Genomic DNA, 22,168 nt, shown 5'->3' with positions numbered 1-22,168 from the left:
TCAACTTCACTTCTTGTTCATATCTTGTAGTAATATTGCTTCCTTTTGTTTTGTAGAATATTCTTGCCCCCAACAACAGGCTATTCTCTTTTCTGGTTTTTTCTTAAGTTTTACATTATATTCTTGTGCTCTCAAAAGATCTTCTTGAGCTATGACTAACCTTTCTTCTAAGATTTCTTCTCTCTTCTTACAAGTATTAAGTACCTAACATTTTCCACTTGCTCTTTTACCTCCTCCAACTTCTCTAAAATGATTGGTTGACTCTTTCTTTCTTTTTCTTCATCTTCTTGAATTTTTTTGTGCCTTGCTTTAAATCTCCAATTAAATTCTTTAAATTATCTTTTTGTTGGATATTAACTTCTGTAATTTCTTGAATTTCAATTTGTTTTACTATTATTTCTTTTTTATCTTCTTCAATTTTTTTTATCTTGTCTTCTAATTGTTTGATAATAATTTTGAATGAGGTTAATTAAATTTATTTTCTCCTGGTTTCTTTGGATCTTCTGGGGGACTCCTGTGGTGGCCTCCTTCGTTTTCCGAATTTATATTAATGTTTGCATTCGACCTCTTAGTTTCTATTCGATTCGTATCGAAGGTTATTTTATTATTGATATTCTTGTCTGTCATTGTTGTCCCTTCTAGTTTCTTGATTTCTTGAATTGGAATTATTTCTGGATCTTTCTTCTTCATTTACAACTTGCACTTTTTTTTATTGAATAATTGGTTTCGTTAGAACGTACAGTCAACCAAATGAAAACATACTTCATAACCCAACTTTTTTTTATTTTGAAATTGGATTCACGTATGCACGCCGATTTTAAATTTAAATTTTAGTACAACTACAATAACATAACTCAACAATCCGCTACAAATACCAAAAACCATAACGAAAAACTTTAGTGTTTTTGCACAGCAAAGGGTAGTCATCTTCAGACAATACTAATCGTTTATTAATGATTGCAACGTGCTGTCGAAATACTGTTTACAGTTTATTTTTATTTTTGTTGATAAGATATTGTAAAATGAGGAACTTGCAGGTGTTTCTTTGTAAGGAATTTTCTTATTTTTAGAAATTATTTGTTAGGTTTTATGTTCGTATAAAAGGCATATCTGTGTTTAAAGTAAATAGGTTTAGATCAGAAAATAATTGATACCAATTTGTTTACGTGGTAATACAAGTGTACGAAAATAGTGGGTTTACGGAAAATTTGCGCGCCTTTAGAAAAAGCCATTAAATTTTGTTTGATAATCTAGTTTTTGTGGCCTTTTGAAGTCATTTCCAGTGAGGAATAGTGGTGCGATAGTCCGATTTATTTATTTTATAGTTTTAGCCCTGAAGTACTGCGTAACATTTCAATAGGTACTTTGTGGCGGTCGTACTGAGAGTATACTAAGCCTAAGATTCTCTTTCATGGTGCAGTGAAAATCGAATGGCTGCTTGAATGATAAAAAAAACCCACAGGAAGGTATTGCTATATGACGTTAAACCACTGCAGTCGATTAAAAAAATAGCATCGCATGTCACAAAATAATACTTCTGTTACTTGGTAATTCGATCTTATGCTGGAATTCAAGTTGCATGTAGTTCGAAATTTATATTGAAATGATCCACTAAAATAATGCAAACGTCTAATATTTTGAACGTAATAACAATGATACGTTAAACTATTGGAAATGTTCATTAAATAAGGATTCTCCGACCGAATGGAAAGGCACTAAACTACCAGACTCCTCGACGTCGTAGCTTCCGCCAATATTCCAGGCTTCTGATGGGTTTTCAATACACACAACGTCCTTTGATACGATTAACATAGGAAAAAGTTCCTCTTGTATTTTATGCTCGGAGGAGTCCTGAGTAGTAACGGATGTAAGCAAGATTGTAGATCCGACATTGCTGTTTGTAGGTCGCGATGATACTGGCTGTATCGAATCTTGAAATTGAGATAAAGCTTCCTCTCTTTGGTAGTTCCTAGAAAAAAAATTTGCCAACATGAATTATGATGAACACGTCTTACCTTTCTTTGTCATCTGAATCATTAAAGATTTGTACGGATGTTCCGTCGTTGGTTGCTTCGTATATGCCCGCAATGTAAGTGGCTGCTTCTTTCCCTGAGACAAATGTATCGGGGTGCTCAGTCAGCAAATGAATTTTAAAATCTTTAGCGAAGTTCGTCTCAAAGCTATCAGTCTGGCAAAATTTGCATTCGTAAATTGACTTGCCCGGATGCTTGTTAGTTAACAGAACGTGCTTTCGTAGATTTTCCTGTAAATAATACCGTTAAAGGGTCCTCAACGCATAGCGGAAAGCTTACTAGATTGTTGCAGCAATAGTTACAGTGAGGACAAACAAACGGTTTCGCTCCCGTATGCAATCTCAGATGTCTCTTTAGGTGTGACGCAAGCCTTGATGAGAACGTACACTGAGGGCATTGGAATTTTTTGGAATCCTGGTGCATGCTGAAATGTCTGCAAAAAGTTCGGTGTACAATTTATAAAACGATACCAACATCGTATCTGAACGATACGATTTAAATATTTTCTGATAGAGCAACGTTATAAATTTAAGTAATAAGTAAGGTGGTATCTTTTGTAAACTTATACTACAGGCTACTCTATAGGTAGAGTACATATTTTAGCGGTAACCTCGACCAGATAAATTAAACAAACACCGTAGTGTGCACGGCTAATTGACAGGTGCAGTGAGACGGACGCCGACTCATGTAATTAATGGTAATCTATCCAGAAATCGCAATAAATGGCGAGCTGTTCTGGACGCAACACCATGACCGGTTTTGCTCATTTGCGGACTATATTGTACAATATGGTTTCATGCATAACAACAATCTTATTAAGCTTATTTAGTAGGCATGCATTTAATTTTAAATACCGAAGGGGCGGGGGTACTTCTATTTATGAACAAATAAATTAGAACTATGAAAGTTATCCTCGCGAAACTGTTTTGGCACTATGAAGACGATTAGATTTAATTGACTTCGCGGTTAGATTCGCTCATTTCGTGTAGTGTTTTTAAAAGTTGCGTGTAATTGGTTCTGTACATTAATTAAACCATAATCTGCAAATTCGCTGTTAAAAGCCTTATATGAGAAAATCAATTTAACAACCTGTTGATAGAACGGCGTGCCGTTTCCAAGCAGACCGATCGCATTCGATTAAAAAGCTATCTTTCTATTAAATTTTTTTATTTTTATGGTGCGATTTATTTTATTAGTATTTTTGAGTATGCAAAGCTCTTAGTACCAACATTTAGATTAAAACGCAAAGAAAGTCATCCGGCGCAAAACAGAAAAGAAGTACCTAATGCGATCCAAAAAAGCAAGCGTGGCCTAAGCCATAACACTAAACCAAAAAAGGAAGAACTGTGATACACTAAAATTATATTTATAATAAATTAATAACACTATGCCCAGTTGTACCAACAGTAAAAGTAAAGCGAGTTTAAATGAAAGCTATTTATAATTAGGTTGCAGCAAGAAGTAATCGAAAACATAGGTTATCAACATTTTTTAAATCCAAGGTATCTCACAGAGTTTGCACTTTTTTCCAATTTTGTTCAAGGGTCGTCAGCGGTAATTTTATGTAGCACCGGAAATTCATGTAAGGGTCCATCTCTTCCTGAATTTTGTAACTAAAGGGTGTTCCAATTTTTTCTATGCATAAATGGACGCGACGAAAATCAGTTTTATTCCATTAAACGGCAAGGTATAGTCCTTTTACGCTCATGTTATAGAGATTTTTTTCAGTTTTGAAAAATCTGACACATACTTACATAATAGTAATAGTAATAATGTTTATTCTATAACAGATGTTAAATTGACATTTTAATAGGTTTGAATGAGTAGGCTAAGTGTCTCTTGAACAGTAAGGGTGGCTAAAATGATCACTTTGTTAGCCAAGGTGGATAAAGTGAAACAAATCATTGTGCATTCCAATGACATCTGCCATTCTGATTAAAGTTAAAGTTAAAGTTCAAAACAGAATTAGTATTGTTTTCATGGTAATGATGGGGAACCAAAGCTTGTTATTTTGGGTGTGTAAATTAAATATCTACCATTTTCAGAAATTTTATCATGATTTCTATTCAATATTGCGGATAAGATGAAATAGCAAAATAGGGTAGGAATTTACTTGACACCACTAGGTGCAAACTTATACAGAGTTTGACATTAATCGATTCTCGCATATAAGAGTTATTGACGTTTCACTTACCTAAGCAGCATCTCAGTAAAGAATGAAAAGGGGGCATTTAATACTTACCAAAAAAAATTATGAAGGGGTTGAACGGACGGACAAACCGACGAACGTGTTAATAAAATGCAGAATTCTTGAGGAATGCGTTAAAAATTAGTAGCGTTGACTGTTTCTAACACACAACGCATATCAGTAATGCGAAGAGCATACCAATTATAACGATTTATTTTCTCCATTACGTTATTATTGTTCACGGTATGCTTGCTTGGCGGAGAACCCCCGTCACATTTCGGATTGTGTTTGCGATATGTGCAAAAAAATGGAAACGACCTTAAACAAACTTAATAACATGGAAAGAGTAATTACCTAACGAAAAGGAAATAAACATGAAAATAAGCATAGAGAAGACAAAGGTCATGGTTACAGAAAAAGAAAAAATCATCACGAATATAAAACTGGACCAACAAAACATTCAGCAAGTCATTGACATTGACTTGCTGAATGTTTTGTTGGTCCAGTTTTACATTCGTGATGCTTTTTTCTTTTTCTGTAGCCATGACCTTTGTTTCTCTATGTTTATTTTCATGTTTATTTCCTTTTCGTTAATTATTCTTTCCATGTTATTAAGTTCGTACTTGGAAATGCTAATCCAAAGAGAGGGGGATATTCAGACTGTACGATTTGCTGTAGATAAAGGAAATCAGCAATGCAACAAGGATGACGGTATACAGACCAATCCATAGACCAATACTTTTGTTCGGAAGTGTGACCTGGAAATTAAATACAGTACTGAAGATACAGCCTATGTGAATTAATAACCGTAATATGGAGTGAAAGGAATAACTCTCAGAGATAAGTACAGAATGACATCGTAACAACAGAACGGAAAGTGAGTAAAATCAACAGTTAAGATTAGGCATCTGAACAGGATGAAAGACCAGATGCCGGTGAAGCAAACATGGAAAGCGAAAGGACATCTGAAGAGATCTGCGAGAAGTAATAGAAAAACTGAGAATGATGAGATAGAACTGGAGGGGCGATGCACGGTAAGAAACGAAGGAATTGTCGATAAATAAAAAGACCAACCATGGCTTGTAATACCCCTCACTTTCGGGTGATAGGTTTTTTTGATTATACATGGTTCCCCATATTTAATGCCATACGAGTCGGAGTCAGTATTTTTTAGCGCATTTTTCAACGAAGTTGGGCGTCACTTTCTTTGTCCGTCCGTCCGAGGCCTTAACTGCTCCTACAGTTTTCAATATATTTCGTTCGCCCCTTTTCATTCGGTTGCTTATAGCTCTGGCACCTGAAGAAAAATCTTGACGATGTATGTGCACATCCGCACGCTGCGCAATATCATCTTTCTTATTGATTAATATATTTTGTTGAAATTTTAACCACATATGTTTCTAGTCAAGTCAAACATATCAAATATTGTAAACAGCAGATGTGCGCATGCGCAGACTGCGTAATACTAACTTTCTTATTTATTAAGATATTTTATTACCACAGATGCTTCTAGTGTACTGGAAAATCAAACGTGTTCATGCGCACACTGCGCAATGCTTACTTTTTTTTTATTTATGGAGACATTTCTTTGAAATTTTAACCATAGAAGGTTCTAGTAAAGAAAAACATAGCGCACAGAGCTTTTTGGGAAGTACAATTATGGAAGTAAGACGTGCATTCCGCCGTCAATTTGGAAACAACAATATAATGGATATAGTCTACTATGGAGAACTCTGTGTGTAAGTACCTAATTAAAACCGTAAATTCTCGTTTATACTCTTTTTTTATAGACGTCTTATGTTGGTTTTGTATTCCTCAATTCATTTTCCATTTATCTCATTCCTTTTCCTTTCATAATATTGTAACGTTATTTATATATTCGGGTTCGATTTATATCAATGTTTATTAAACAAAACTAAAACACTATAAAATCCGTACAATTTATATCGATTATTTATATCACTCACACTTCGCAATTTATTTCAGATTTTCGCGCTCGATGTTTCATACGTACTCGTTCGGTAGTAGTCTCCCGCGACGTTCGGTCCGCAACCATTTATACACGCAAGCAATGTAAGTCCCGAACATTCTCGAATACGCGTAGAAAATTCCAGAGCGCCAAAGGCGACGTCATGTCTGGAGCATTTCCGTTACACTGCCCCCTTCTTAATTCTGGACGTCTCGTTCAGAAACTGCGTTAGTATTACTTTTTAATGCCTCGTGTCGGAATCTGCAGTCAGAGCCTGCTCGACAAACACCTTTCTTGAAAAAGTAACAGTCCACAGTTTTGCGGAGGGTCGTCCCCTGTGGGTTGAAGCAGCATACTGTAATTCGAACGCTAGTGTTTCTAAAAATCACTTCGATCATGGTTCGCACTATCTTCCAGTCCAACCCATCTAAACCACATCCAATCTTCGGGATCGCCAAGCTATTTATGTCATAGTATGCCATGAGTTTCTTTAAGCTTTTTAAAGCAGACCAGAGGTTTTCATAGGTGGGTTTGCCTTCTGACGTTTTCTTTGAAACCAAGTAGAACAAAGAGCGTTGACTATCTTCCAAGCGCAGTACTTTACCCACTCGTGGTCTTTGCTTTAACAACTCGTCGATTCTTCCAAATCTTTTCCGGAATACGGAAGCTATACCTCTACTCATGCGAAGGTCTTCGGCGACACAATGGGCGATGGAAACGTTAACCGGAAGCTCAAAAATATTTCGACAAATTTCCTGAGTAACGCCAAATCGAGCTTTCTTCCGCTGGGCGTAATTTGACATAAAATCGTTAAAGTTTGGCTCGATCCCAAAGCTGCGTTCCTCTTCTCGAATACCCTCTAACTTCTTCGTTGTTGTTGGATCCGGCATATCGTGCGAGTCGATTAATGTGGACAACTTTCGGTTTCCGGTGGTTCATTCTGATACGATATATCACGTCATTTATTTTCTTGATCACCTCATACGGACCTTCCCATTGTCTTTGTAGCTTGGGAGAAAGACCTCTTCGTCTCTGTGGATTGTGCAGCCATACCAGATCTCCAGCTTCAAAAGTTTCATTGGCCGAGCGGAGGTTGTATTGATTTTTCATGCGATCGCTGGCAATCTGAATATGACTTCTAGCCAAGTCGTGAATGTCGTTCATCTTCGCCTTTAGTTGGTCAACATAATTTTCACCTGCGACATATTCTTCATGGGGTTTACGCCCAAACTCGAGGTCACATGGAAGGCGTAGTTCACGACCCAACATAAGGCAGGCGGGAGTCTGACCCGTGGTCTCGTTGACGGCTGATCGATATGCCATAAGGTGGAGGTACTGGTCCCAATTTTTCTGATGTTCTGCCACGACTTTTGAAAGATATTTACCCATCGTTCGATTCATTCTCTCAACCATTCCATCTGACTGAGGATGCAAAGATGTTGTTCTGGTTTTATTGGCTCCTACCAATCGACAAACATCTTGGAACAAAGCCGATTCAAAGTTCCTTCCTTGGTCTGAATGGATTTCTATAGGAACACCAAAACGTGTAAAGAACTCCTTTACCAACACTTCTGCAACTGTTGCTGCCTCTTGGTTTGGAATGGCGTAAGCTTCAGTCCACTTTGTGAAATAATCCATAGCGACTAGGATATATTTATTTCCGCCATCTGTCTCGGGAAACGGTCCTGCGATATCGATAGCAACTCGTTCCATCGGACTACCAACGTTATACTGCCTCATGGGTGCCTTCTTCTTGGAAACTGGTCCGTTTCCAGTAGCACATAACTCACATTTTTGACACCATCGCCGGACATCTTCTTTACGGTTGACCCAATAGAATCGCTCACGTACCCTTTGCAACGTTTTCGTAATACCAAAGTGTCCTCCGGAAGCGCCGTCATGCAATTTTCGCAATACTTCCGACACTTTGCTTCTAGGTACTACTAATTGCAGCGTCGATTCGGTGCCATCTTCACTTTCAAGGGTCCTATACAACAGGTTGTCTTTCAGAGTCAGGCTATTCCATTGGCCCCAATAACTCTTTACTTCAGGACTTGTGGCACTAATGTCTTGCCAGTCTGGTCTTTGTCCGTGGCGCATCCAATTCAGAACAGTTTTTAAACTTGGGTCGTTTTCTTGGGCCGTTTTGATTTCGCTTGGCTTCCATTCCTCACTCTCTACAGTTGTTCGTCGCAGATGGCCAATCTTGTCTTCTATTTTAGCACAATGTGTGCAGTTGTCCTTGTACGGTCTTCTTGACAAAGCGTCTGCATTATTGTGAACTTTTCCAGACGACGTAATGTTTACAGTGAAGACCGGGGCTTTGTTTCTGCAGGTCGACGGTAGCCCCTTCCTGTCGACCTTTCTTAGTTTTCCGGCTGCTGCAATGGTTTTTGGCAGTTGCGGCGAACGTGTCCAATCTCGCTCTGGTTCACGTTTCTTTGCCAGTGACTGTATTGCTTTATTGACCACTACTTCCACTTCCACTACTTTACTGACCTTTTCTTCCACTACATTACTGACCTTTTCTTCAAAACTTTCAGAGCCACCTTCCTCTTCGATGGTTCTTACCCGGCTCTCACTGCGAGGTTCCACCATACGTACTCGCGCACTTCCATGACTAACTTTCTTGGCGGCTTCGAATTCTAACGCATGGGCCAAAGCTTTCTCAATTTTGTCGTGCCTAGCCAGTCTCAAAGCCTGCTGGGCATCTCCATCACGAACGGCATCGATAAATGTTTGTACAGCCAGTTGATCAAGAAAGCTCTCCGGTGCCGTAGGGTATGCCAATCGAATCAGTCTAGCGATGTCCGCTTCAAGTTCCTGCAAACTTTCTCCAGGTTTCTGCATTCGGTTCTTGACTTGGGCATAGTAAACTTGCTGAAGGTGTTTATCGCCATATCGCATTTCGAGTCGCGCTACTATTTGTTGAAAGTTCTGTTGATCCTCGGGGATGGTCCGCAACACATCCAGAGCATCTCCTCTCAGAGCAAGAATCAGGGCTGTAGTTTTGTCTTGAAGAGTCCATTTATTTGCCGCAGCCGCTGCTTCAAACTGTCGAAAGTACGAGGTCCAAGGAATCTTACCATCAAAAGTAGGTGGCTTCACTCGGGCTTGCTGAACGTCGCGTTCTACTCTTGTATTTGTTCCTAGGTCGACCTTCTTGTAATGAGTAGGCTGTGGCACCTCAAGAACACGGTCCATCAGTAATTCATCTGGGGCACTACTAGTACGCTTTTTCGTAGTCAGTCGCAAGAATTGCTCGCGCAGCTCTTCATACTTGTGCTCAATCTCGACGAATGTTGCTTTAAATGTTTTGGAAACTTCCGTAATTCTATCTTCAACTTTTTCTTCAATTGATTTAGAGACTTCTTCGATAATCTTTCTAGAATTTTCCTCCATCTTTTCGAACTTCTCTTCAAAATTTCTAGAATTTTCTTCGAACTTCTCTTGAATATTTCTATAATTTTCTTCATTAATCTTTCTAGAATTTTCTTCCAACTTCTCTTGAATATTTCTAGAATTTTCTTTTTCTTCATTAATCTTTCTAGAATTTTCTTCCAACTTCTCGAACTTCTCTTGAATATTTCTAGAATTTTCTTCCAACTTCTCGAACTTCTCTTGAATATTTCTAGAATTTTCTTCATTAATCTTTCTAGAATTTTCTTCCATTTTCTCGAACTTCTCTTCAAAATTTCTAGAATTTTCTTCCAACTTCTCTTGAATATTTCTAGAATTTTCTTCATTAATCTTTCTAGAATTTTCTTCCATTTTCTCGAACTTCTTTTCAAAATTTCTAGAATTTTCTTCCAACTTCTCTTGAATATTTCTAGAATTTTCTTCATTAATCTTTCTAGAATTTTCTTCCAACTTCTCGAACTTCTCTTGGGTGTTTTTCATTTCTTGTTGCAACACCTGTTGGCCATTTTGGATTTGCTGGAGCAAATTGAGCATCGTTTCTTCCATTTTAGCGGCAGCAGATCTTGTTACAGGCATACACAAGCACAAGCACTTAATTTAATCTTACTTTTAATTACTTTAATTAATTCCACTTCTGACACCAATGTAACGTTATTTATATATTCGGGTTCGATTTATATCAATATTTATTAAACAAAACTAAAACACTATAAAATCCGTACAATTTATATCGATTATTTATATCACTCACACTTCGCAATTTATTTCAGATTTTCGCGCTCGATGTTTCATACGTACTCGTTCGGTAGTAGTCTCCCGCGATGTTCGGTCCGCAACCATTTATACACGCAAGCAATGTAAGTCCCGAACATTCTCGAATACGCGTAGAAAATTCCAGAGCGCCAAAGGCGACGTCATATCTGGAGCATTTCCGTTACAATATTCCTCTTCACAGTTTTAGGTACTATTTCTTATTGTTTGATACATACTGAGATGAGGGTATGCGTATTCCAAACGTTACAATCTTACAGTGTCTCTTCTCCAACTGAACTCATAAAAGGTCGACGAATTATGATCTAGATGTAATAATTGGCAGCGCAGTAAAAATTTGAAACAATAACGTAGTGATTTTCCAGTTTATTGGTGTTATCGAAAAATATGTAGTATGAAAAAGAGATTTGTTACCTTTCCAATTGCTGTTTTGTTTTTCCACGGTAATCGCAACGGTCGCAGGAAAATGGTTTATCATCGGAATGTGTAAGTAAATGAGTTTTCAATTCGGCAGGAAAACGTGCGGAAAATACACATCCGGAATGGTGACACTTAATTGATTTCCCCGTGTGTCTTGTCATATGCTGCTGTAAAATCGACCTGAAACATAATGTAAAAATTAGTATACAATTAAAATATTTTAAGCGGGCTTTACAAATAAAGGAGTAGCGCCGCTGTTAGTATTAAAATTGAACTGCATTTTCATTTATTATTTTTATAAGTTAATATATTTTAGTATTAAACCTATGCGGTATAATATCACTTTAAGTAAATTGCGACGCAGTCAGATATATTTTTATCTTGTTTATTAATTTTAATTATCATAAATCAAAAGGCTTACGACATAAAGATTCACCATAAACAAATCCAAATGTTCCCCAAATCCAATCCAATCTGGAAATCTGACAGGACGAGTTAATAAATAGTCGTCGGTCTTACTGATGCTCGTATGAAACGACACAAATGAAAGACAGAGTATAGAAATGGACGAACTGCTTCATATTTCACAAATTAAACGCAGTCTTGCACTTGGCAGGACATTCCACTCATAATTCCTTTCCAGTAAATGCAGTCAACTTTATCGTACTTTTATCCTTTTATTAATTTCGGATCGTTACCGGCAGTCCTATATTTATTTGTTATCTGTAGCACTTCTTTCAACTTTTCGCAAGTCTGTTTTTAAGTCAATGTGTGGCTGGTGCATTTGAAAATTTTATGTACTTACTGAAAAAGCTCCTAGCAGTTAATTTATGTGAAATTGAACCAGTTTTGAGTCATTCAGTGTCATCTGCGTACACCTTCGTACCCATACTAATGAAATATGCCTTTATTTTTTTTGGGAGGTGTTTCCATGATTCATCTTTATTTATGATGAAATTATTTAATTACCGTATATATTAACTATTACGCCAATGACAACATGCCATGTAAAAATTAACCAATGAGTATAGCAAATTACAGTACCTACCGATTTATACTAGGGCAAATTAGTGAATACAATTAGTAGTATTCTCAGAGGTAAATAAATACATTGAAATATCAAGTACAAATCGCATTGAAAAAAGTTCTAAAAATTGGGAAATGGTTTTTTATAGTTCTTTAAAATGCAAAATAAAAAAATTTAGTCTGTCTGTCATTATGTAAACTGAAACGTTAAGGGTGATTTGTAAGAGAATCATCAAACCATAAAAGGTCTCCTCGAAATGAATTGGTTTGCACAAACCCTAAGCGACTCTATTAATATTTTGGAATTTCAGCTCCGTTAAGTAATTATTAGCAGCATTCAATAGTATATGAAAACGAGCATTAAAACTGCAAGGCCATGCAGGTTTACGTCGGTATCAGTTTGATAAGCGCCCTTTAGCCTGAGAAATTCCATGAGACCATGGAGGTTAATTAAAAGTATGAATTTAGACGTTTCATTTCGTCCATTTAAGTGAGTATAATTAACCGGTACTAATTAAATGAGTTGCAGTAAACAGCATCCGATTAAGTGGTTGCAAAAGAAGCGCTCTTAATTAATTTGAATCTTAAGACCAATTACAGATTTTTAGCTTTATCGCACGCCGAGAAGTTCTGGCGGCTGGAAAAAAGTCGATCCCTACATGGCCGAATTTTATAAAAGGAAAAGCCATTGTTTAGAGGGGGTCTTTTCCCTTTGGTGTTGTAACCGAAACATAGCGTTTCGACATTTTTTCACTGTACTGTACGTTTTTGAGATTTTATCACCGCTCCGTTAACTTCAAAGGTAAACATTTGTTATCTTTCTTCCGTGAATTACAAACAAAAAAAGTTTCAAAAAATACACACATTTCAAAAAGATTGTTGAGTTTTATTAATTTTTCTAAAATCTTTCTTTAATATTTTTGAACCAATATTGAATTTTTTTAGTGTTATATTTTTGAAAAGAGAATTTAATCTGCCATCTTTTTAGATTAGATGTACAGGGCGATCTGTTTAACAAAATGAGGTTGTCATATAACTTTTTTCCCTGATCCCGTATACTTATTTTAAAATCGGCAGATTATTCAATAATCATTATAAAGAAACTTTGGCAATAAACCATTTTTCTATATCTCTTTTAACTAAGGTGATTTTGGAATTGACATTTTTTTATTTTCCCCCGTATCTCTTAAGCGAGCGAATATGTTCAAATTTTCATTTTACCATTTTAAGTTTGACTCAAAAAAAGAGCACATATTACTGTTTTGATAGCACTAACAATTACATTACAACGATACTCTATAAAAGTGCCAAGAATGGGACACCCTGTACATTGTACAACATGTGTAGGACCCCTTCAAAGTACGGTGGCTACGAAACGATCATCCCCTCCCCCTCGAGTTCACTGGTTTGAATGTGCTGTAGCGTTGTCATGATGGCTAAACAATGCACGACTCCTCTATATTTTTGACTCTTTTCGGTAGGATAACGTCTGGCAGACATTTTAGAACTTCAGTGCAGTAACTCTGGTTTATACCGTGTATTATACGGCAATTCTAACATTATAATGTGTCATTCTACACACAAAAAGAAGAATGATAAATCAATGTTGGTTCTAAACTTAAATTACGCGATATGGAAGTCAAAGACGGAGCTCTATTCCAATTTCGAGTCAAATATTTATTTATGCTAAAAAACTTTAAACTATAAAACTTTAAAAAATTGATAGTGGGATTTAGCGGGTAAATATTTTTGCAATTGCCATTAAGCCTTTAAGTGGTATGTTCATGTGATGAGCTCACTTCATTCGTGGGAATTTCAAACGTTGCGAGTATAATTTATGGAATCTGGTGTAATCTAGCAGCTTGTGTACACATAAAATTCCCTGTTATAAACTTATTGCAGTTGGTAATTTCTGACGAAGTCATAATTAATTGTATGCTTATCTCTACGAGTATTACTTATCTTCATAATAATTGAATTGCAAAAATGGGCGTTAACAAATCAAAATTTCTTGGCAGGACAGCTTATTTTAAATGATGCTGGTGGACAGTGGAGGTCCTTAAATTCAAATGTAGGCACTACTGTACAGACTAATTCATTTATTTACAAGGTTCGCATTAATGTCATTCAATGTCTGCAACAGAATAGCACACCACATTAAATAGGGCGCGGAATTTTAAAGTTAAACACGTTATTTATGAATGCAAAAAACTTTATCGATTAACACAAATCATTTCGCTTCATCAAAACAGCCCCATACAAAGAATGGACCTCGCTCCAAGATGTTTTACGTTGTGACGGGTTGGGGGGCGTCGTACATAAAAAACTTGGACATTAGGCGGTCACTTTACAACATATAAATCTATCACAAAGATATTGTGTTGCAGTTATTTATATAGAAATCAACTTTTAAGGCTGCACTCATCCATCCTTCTCAGGCTTCGGTTTCGTTCAGAACTGATATTGTCTTGTTTGGTAAATTTAATATTTTACGGATTTAAACTTAACCGTTTAGAATTTTTCAATTAGCTAAGAACGAATTGACATTTATCGATAAAATTAACGTCCGCTAATAACACATTTTATCTGATTATTTGTGAAAAATTGTTTGTTGAAAACTTGATGCCGCAGAAGTTTGAATTTACAATATGATTATTTGACGATTCTTCCATGTTAACTAGCAACTATTATAAGAATAATTTATAATAAATCTCTAACATTAAAATGGTTATGGGTATATTTGGTAATTTATTATAATTCCGTTGAATGTTTTATTAATTTATTGTTTAAAGCTTAAAATATCTTTTAAGGCGTGTGTTACATACTTACAACCAGTTACTTTATTTCGGTGCGTATGTTATATAAACACTAACGGTAGATGAATGAAGAAATAGACAATAGGGGGCATGTAATATTATTCATTGTCTTTTAAAAAAGACATTCAAGTGTTTTTTTTAAATTTCTTTGCAATATATGATCGTCTGTCTGTTTGTCCATCCGGATGGATGTGTCACTATCAAATATTTATTTTAAAAGCTGTTGGCTTTATTGTTATTTCATATGTTCGTGCTTCAAGATCGCACGATAGTCCATTTTTTAATAGCTTACAAAAATGTGTTAATGTTTGCATTTTGTCCGTCCATCCATCCATTCGGTTTTACTTGCGATTTTGAATTACCTTCATACTTCATAGACGAGATCAAATAAACCGAAGATTCGGAATCTATCATTTGGGAGCTACGTCCCCAAAAGTTTCAAAACTTGCATTCTTCTTTAATTTGTTTCGTGCAGGATGGACTAACGGCTCTGCCTAGGTTTTTGACAATGCCCTTGTCAATTTTGTTATAAATTTGAAACATTTCCACCCCAAATGGAGATATGCAGACGATTCTGCGTGTGCATGTTCAAATACCCTCAAATGCGCATCTTTTCTATCTGATCTACAACCTATATCTGAAAAAAACCAAGAAGTCTTCAGTAAGAAATAGAAGAATCTGAGGAATTTTTTTATATGAACGTAGATATTGGGATAAGCAGTTCGTTATAACTGCGTAAAAGGTAATTGCGTTGAAGATAAGCAGGTGTTTTTGCTGTACGTAAACGTAGGCGTTAGTTTATTCTAAGACATATAGTAATTGATACAAATGAAGGAACCGGCCGTCTTTTCTAGCAGTTAATTTGATTGGAAAATGTTGAGAAAATGATAAAGAGCAACATCGGAAAGTGATACAAGGGAAGAGTCGGTAAATAGGCGAAGTAGACGTTAAACAGCGCTTTTTGGTGGGCACTTTGCCTCAATGAATGCTTTTTGGAAAGACAGTCAGTCTTGGTGGTTGTAAAGTTATTATAGAACAAAGTCTGAGAGATTTTATTAAATCGTTATAAACTCGAGTTAAGCTAAAGCGTTGTTTACGTTTACGGAAAAGTGGTTAATCCTGTGTCTATCGAGCGTTAATCGCAGAAATGGGGGCCGTATCTAAGGTTTTTCCCAGTACCCGATAATGTGAAGTTTATCCACCACCAAAAAGCCCCTTTTACAATAAAGTCTGTTTTGTTTAAATAAAAGATCAAGTGTAGGTAAGTAAAAAGTGAAGATTCTAAAGTAGGATGAGTTGGTATGTTCGTTGTGCGTCATTTAAACAGTTTTGACCCGATGTGAAAGATTATTAGCTTGAAGATAATTAAAACTGTACTTAAGTAATTTGTTACAATTGAGAGCATGTGCGTGGTACATTGTTTGGTCCTGAGCGCCTGCCTTTCTTACAGATTTATTACCACTAAAACGAAATCTACCAAAAATGACAAACACTTGCCTACACATTCTCAGGCATTAAAAATTTATCTGTCATAAATTTTTTTACCCTTAAATTTACAACTACGATTTATTATAATAATAAAATAAGTAAAAAAAAATTCTGTCATTGGTTCATTTAATTTTATTCCATTTGGATTTCCAATGTTAGGATGTGTTTTATGGAGGCCTTGAAATTGCAAAAGGAATAAATTGATTAATTTTAATTTTTGTGTGAAAAGCTCGATCTGGACAAAAATTAGAACAAACTAAATGTGGAGATACCTCCTTTGCGACATAACAAACATCGTATAATTATCAATTCCGCCACCTTGAGCATCATTATGGAATGAATAACGCTATAGTTCCAATGTTCCATACAAATTGTTGCCTAATTTGTATGTCAACATAAGGTAGAGCGGTGTCGTTACTAACATTAGCTTCACTATCTTCCGCACCCTGAGGTCCTCACAATTACAATAAACATTCCCATCCCCTCACCTATATTTCACCGAGACCACAATTCTCTAATTACTGCACATTTAACGCGAAATATGAGACATAAATTTGTAGTAAAACTGCTCAGGGCCCGATTTACTGCAGTATCGCAGACAGGAGCACGTTTCATGTATTTTTACTGGACAATTTTGTGGGTTGCTAGAAAATTTACACCTACTAATACTTTTTTCATTATCATATAAACTGCTTTTTGCTGAACGTAACACAATCAATATAACTGCATGCAATTATTTCGTTACTGAATTCCAAGCAACTATTTTTCAATCACATTGCTCGCTTAGTCGCGTGTTTTCTAGATTTCTGGGAGTAAACTAAACATGAATTTATACATTCAAGGTATTCCCTTTGGAAAGGAAGTTTTAAAATTCACGCATTTCATTTTAATGGTTTGTAAATCTTTGTGCCTTGAATCTTTCAGTTTGCTACTGTTTGAACCGGTATCCATGGCATTTGAATTTATACGCACGCAAAGATTTCCATCGTCATGGATCCAACCGCTTGGAGCTTTGTTTATGAACCAAAATTTGATTTAAAACCATACCTATCCTTCGTCAATGTAACAAAATCGGTTCGAGGGTTTGAGATCTCAGGAAGTCATTTTGATGTTTTGTATAACAAAAGTAGCGTAGTGACTACCATAGACTCTCTCTGGCACTACTACAAGAACCATAAAATCCACATGTGTAGATATACATATAGGGACTAGGAATATAATTAGGAATTAAAAATTTACACACTTTTGAAATTTTCAATCACTTTCTTTTTTAACAGGTCATCCAGATCCATTTCGAATTATCTTACCTAACCGTCTTTTAACCAATAGCAAATACTACCCCATCTTTTATAACACAATTCGCAATCTTAAATAATTCAGGTCTTTACTATTTAAAATTACCATTCAATGAAGTGAAGTGAAGTTTCAATTAGTGATTGTATTTTCTCTGAGCGTCATTTGAAGTGAACCGAAGTAGTGACCAGATGTTAAGGATGATTATGAAGGTAATTAGAATTTTCGTTTAAATTTAACTTGTTTCTATCGAACGCATGCGCGTGGTATTTGTCATCTGGCCCGGAGTGCCTATTTCTATTTTAGATTTATTGATTCATTTTGTCTGTAAATGATTAGGTTTGTGTTTAATCGGGCCCAAATTACGACCCAAAATATAAGAATTCTCATGTCATTTTTTTCTAGTCGAGCCCAGGATTATGTCACATGTTAATGAAAAAATTGTTAATTAATTCTTGGGAATTGTGGGAGTGGTCAAGGCTGCTAAGTGTTCATAGAGATTTTTCATAGCGAATACCGAGCGTGCCTTTATAGTGAGAATTTTCATATAAAATCGGGTTTTGTTAGTACCCGAGTTTAATTGAGCTAAGTGGATAGGTGTTTATGTAAGTGACCGTTTTCCATTGCACATAGCAATAGTTCAGATAATCGGCCTCTGCATATAATAAACGGCGCGGTTTTCTCAAGATAGCCCTTTGCCTAATGGAAAATACTCCGCGCAGGATTTTTACCAGGCGGGCAAATTACCGGCGGGATTTTTACGTAAAACCTGCAGGGATTGCACCTTTAGCGAGCTTTTTGAGTATTCTTCTTCTTATTTTGTATCCTAAGATGATGAATCCCTAAAACGGGAGGCTCAACAAAGTTTGGTACTTGGTGGTTTTCAATATTAGGACCTCAAAACTGTACAGCAAGTGAAAAAATATGTAACACAGGCAATAGTTATTTACATATGAGTATGGTAAATCAAGGTTTACGTTAACGAGTGAGATGTTTACTGCCGAAGCGTAGCTGAGGCAGGAATTTCGAAACGAGTAACGTTAACTGATTTAACATACAAATAATGTAAAACATTTTATTTCATACTGCTCTATTTCTATTAAAAAACCATTTTGATTAGAATGTTGTAGGTACACATTAAAATAAAAGCAAAAGTCGATCACTTGATTTGTTTGATCTGACAGTAGTTTGACAAATATCAATATCAATCAATCAATCAAATATCACGTTTAGATGGATGTCAGTTGCGGTTGCTAGGCAAAATTTCCAGTCTGGTAAAAATTTTCAGTCTGGTAAAATACGATTTACCAGACTCAAATCAGTCTGGGAAAGCGGCGATTACTAGATAGTATGAAATAAAATAAACTTTCCCTAAATTAATTGAAAGGGCATTGAAATATAGTAGGATTTGTAACGAAAGCGTTATTTTTATGTAAATTTTTGCATTTTATTCCATGAAAATATGAGGAAGAATAAATTCTAGAGGTTAAATGCAGTCAAGGTTTCATTTATATTCAACCAAACAAATCAAGTTCACTTTTTCACTTCTTTATTTTGTCGATTGGAGTTCAGCGCAATTTATCACCGTCCGCGCCCCATTGCCGGGAAATAATACTGAGTTCCGTGAAAAAAAGAGGTACTATAAGGTTTCATATCTTACGTGGCAAGTCAAAGCTTCCTTGGGAAGAAGTAGACAAAAATTCCGCTTCATCAGCTTTTTTGGAAGACTGTCCTAACGTTATCGAATTAACTGAGCACCTCCGCCATTGCTGTCCATTATGAAATAGGCGTGTTAAGTGAGCTTAGTGTAGAAATTATTCATTCTGGTGAGTCGTGGTGTAGAGCGAGAGTCATTCTAGTTAGAGTCGCGGTGTAGAGAGATTCTGGTCATAGTACGTCAAGATTAAAATTGTTGTTCATTATTGTATCGTCTATTTGGGAGTTGATCAGTGTAAAAAGTTTGCAAAAGGACACATTAAACCGAAAAGTCAAAAAACATTGAAAAGCGAGTTATGTTCATACTCGCATTTCATTTTTCAAGCCCCAAAATTGTGTACTGACGAATAGAACACCAATAAGCCAATCGATCATCCAGGACCTGTGTTTACGAAAGCTGTAGTCGGAATCAATTTAATCCATGCCGTCGGATGCGTTTCCAGCCATGATTTGTCAACTGTACCAATAGTAAAGAATCATCGCCGTAATTTGTAGTCAGGGCCGCCGTTAGCCTCGACGGGCTCCGGGAATATTTGTTGACCGGGCCCCGATAATTGAAATTTTGTTGTTGTCCATCACCCTTATCTTAAACTATACATTTTCAATCTTGACTACTTGGATTTGAAAGGAGAACATTTGAATAATTTTCATAAGTGAATATCACTCGCTCAAAATTAATTTCTCTAGCAAGTTGAGCTTCATGAGCTAATGTGCCGAGATTGATCTAACGATCTTGACCCATAGTCGATCTCAAACGGTTTTTTACCTAGCGAGCCTTTTGCCACTGTGAAGTAATTAGGAAATTTTGCTCAATGGTATGGTTTTTTAAATCTTCTGCTGTGCATTTTTTTATATTCTACTCTCTCATATAGAGATATGCATATGCAGATTTAAAAAACACAATTCAAAATCTCTTTTGGCCGGGCCCCCAGAATATGACCGCCCCCCCCCCCCGCTTATCGGCGGCCCTGTTTGTAAACCACCGAGGTCTCAACGCCAAGGATCAGCACGACAATATTCGTTACAAATGTATCGTTATTGTAAATTCTGCTCGACAGCTTTATTGTCTTTTAAGGAAACAAATTTTGAAATAGTACTAGACAATTAATTTCAGAACCGGATCATAAAGGTGCCGAAAAAACTTATGTAAAATTCTATAAATTTATGTATTCTCGTCGAAGAAAAATATCTGAGTTTGTGACCAGTCTTCACAGACTTTTTCAAATTTGCCTGCAATCCAAGAAAATTCTAATTAAAATTCATGCTAAGGAAACAAAATAAACTGCTTTTGTTTGTAATACAAACCATTAAACCATTTAACTTGAAGAAAGAAATTGCCATTTCTCCGTCAGGAAGTAAACTTTCTTGTATTAAAGTTATAATTTGAATAAGTGGTGATCATGATATTTTAGTCATAAAATTAAAACAAAATTTGCCCATAACGGTCCTTCCAGTTACATGGATAGTTATTTACCCCCGTAAGTAAAAGACTACCGTTTTAACGATAGCCCAGTAGATAGCAAAGCATCGAGGATTATATTTCTCAAAGGTGTTTATTAATCTATAAGCTCTAGCAGTAGGTAACTACAGTCAATATACCAACAACTTCCCTGAACTTTTCCCTTAAGAATATAAGGATATGACCATGCTCTCTCTCGTATACTTTCAGAAAAGCTTACATGAACTCATTTCTGCTATAGTTTGTCTCAGAATATGCTTATGAAACATTCTGTTTTATGATACTCGTTTCAGCTAACGAATGCATACGAAACATTAACATCCTTCTGAAACGGGATAACTACGGTGCAATTTACATGACAATGAGCAAGATAAAGAAGCGAACCCGCTACTTTATTTAAACATACGAACTTATTTAGGACCGTTATGTGTTGTAATTACTGTAATACTTATAATATTTAAGTGCCGGCAAGTATACTTAACAAACTACCAATCGTACAATTTTTTTAAATTATTATTGAGCAAAGCTTATCCATCTGCATTCTACGAGGCGTCTTCGCGCATAGGTACGTGCATTTCCATTAACGAAAATACGGGCGCAATTTTAAATTAAATAATAAATTAGGGTTGCCTTTGTTACCTGAAAACTAAGTAAATGTAATTTAACGAGAACTTTATAAAAAGGCCAATAAATAACCGTATCTAATAAACGATCAAAGAAAAATCTCAATTAAACTCTACCGATTAATTATGAGGCAAGTTCCGGCTCAGATCGCATCACAGATGATTTACAGAATCCCGGAGCCAAAATCACTCGCATAAACAGAATGATTAACTGTATGTCAAACTAAAGAAATAAACGTAATTTATAGGGACGGAAAAACTTCAGAAACTTATCAATATCTTGGCGTTAATAACTGCCTTTAATGACGTGGATGTATGTTTTATGATCTTGTAATCAATGGAATTCTTGCTTCACGTCCTTTAACGATTGTACGTGTTGAAGTTAAAATGTAGATCGACCCGCTGAAGACAATAAATTTTTAATTAGTTCATTTGAAAAATATAGATTCTGGCTTTAGTGGAGGAATGTTGCGAATGTTTGATGAGTAGATGGCGTTAGTTATCTATTACAAATGCGCGCAGATTTCAATAAGGAATGGAAGTGAGAAACACTAGGTATACATTTTATACGAACTGAAAGATTTTATATTTGATAAGTCAGTGGATCCAACCAACCACAAATCGAAATTTGCAATCGCCTCCTACATTAATCTAGCACACTACAACGATAGTACGGAATTACCGATATTGAAATGTGCAATTTCTTCTGACTTTATGTTCAAGGCGTCCCGGTGGGCTTCCTCTAGAATTCTAGATCAAAAGTCGCCCTCGTGCCATTATGAAACAGCTCACCTCCTGACAGACAGTGGCGTGGGGGGGATCTGATTAAGTGGAAACTGAAACAGTATATAAAAATTGAGTCAACAACGAACTAATAGCGCAACGGAAAGATCTATTGCCCTATAACCCTCTCGGTACCGAAATTCTAGTTAATACATAAATCTAT

General features: G+C 36.0%; 1 protein-coding gene across 1 annotated transcript in view; it reads right to left on the bottom strand.

The window, feature by feature from the left end:
- Positions 1-1,591: 1,591 nt before the first annotated feature.
- The window catches only part of LOC116176922 (zinc finger protein 624), a 62,099-nt gene continuing 41,522 nt past the window's right edge, over positions 1,592-22,168 (bottom strand). The window contains exons 4-7 of the mRNA XM_031495760.1: positions 10,796-10,981; positions 2,313-2,466; positions 2,016-2,263; positions 1,592-1,969 (exon numbers count right to left, since the gene is read on the bottom strand). Of these exons, the coding sequence (XP_031351620.1) occupies positions 1,666-1,969; positions 2,016-2,263; positions 2,313-2,466; positions 10,796-10,981 (892 nt within the window). The 3' untranslated portion in view covers positions 1,592-1,665. The remainder of the gene's footprint in view (positions 1,970-2,015; positions 2,264-2,312; positions 2,467-10,795; positions 10,982-22,168) is intronic.

Source organism: Photinus pyralis, unplaced genomic scaffold, assembly GCF_008802855.1.
Source record: "Photinus pyralis isolate 1611_PpyrPB1 unplaced genomic scaffold, Ppyr1.3 Ppyr1.4_LG7, whole genome shotgun sequence".
NCBI lineage: Eukaryota > Metazoa > Arthropoda > Insecta > Coleoptera > Lampyridae > Photinus > Photinus pyralis.
This window is presented reverse-complemented; position numbering and strand designations above follow the sequence as displayed.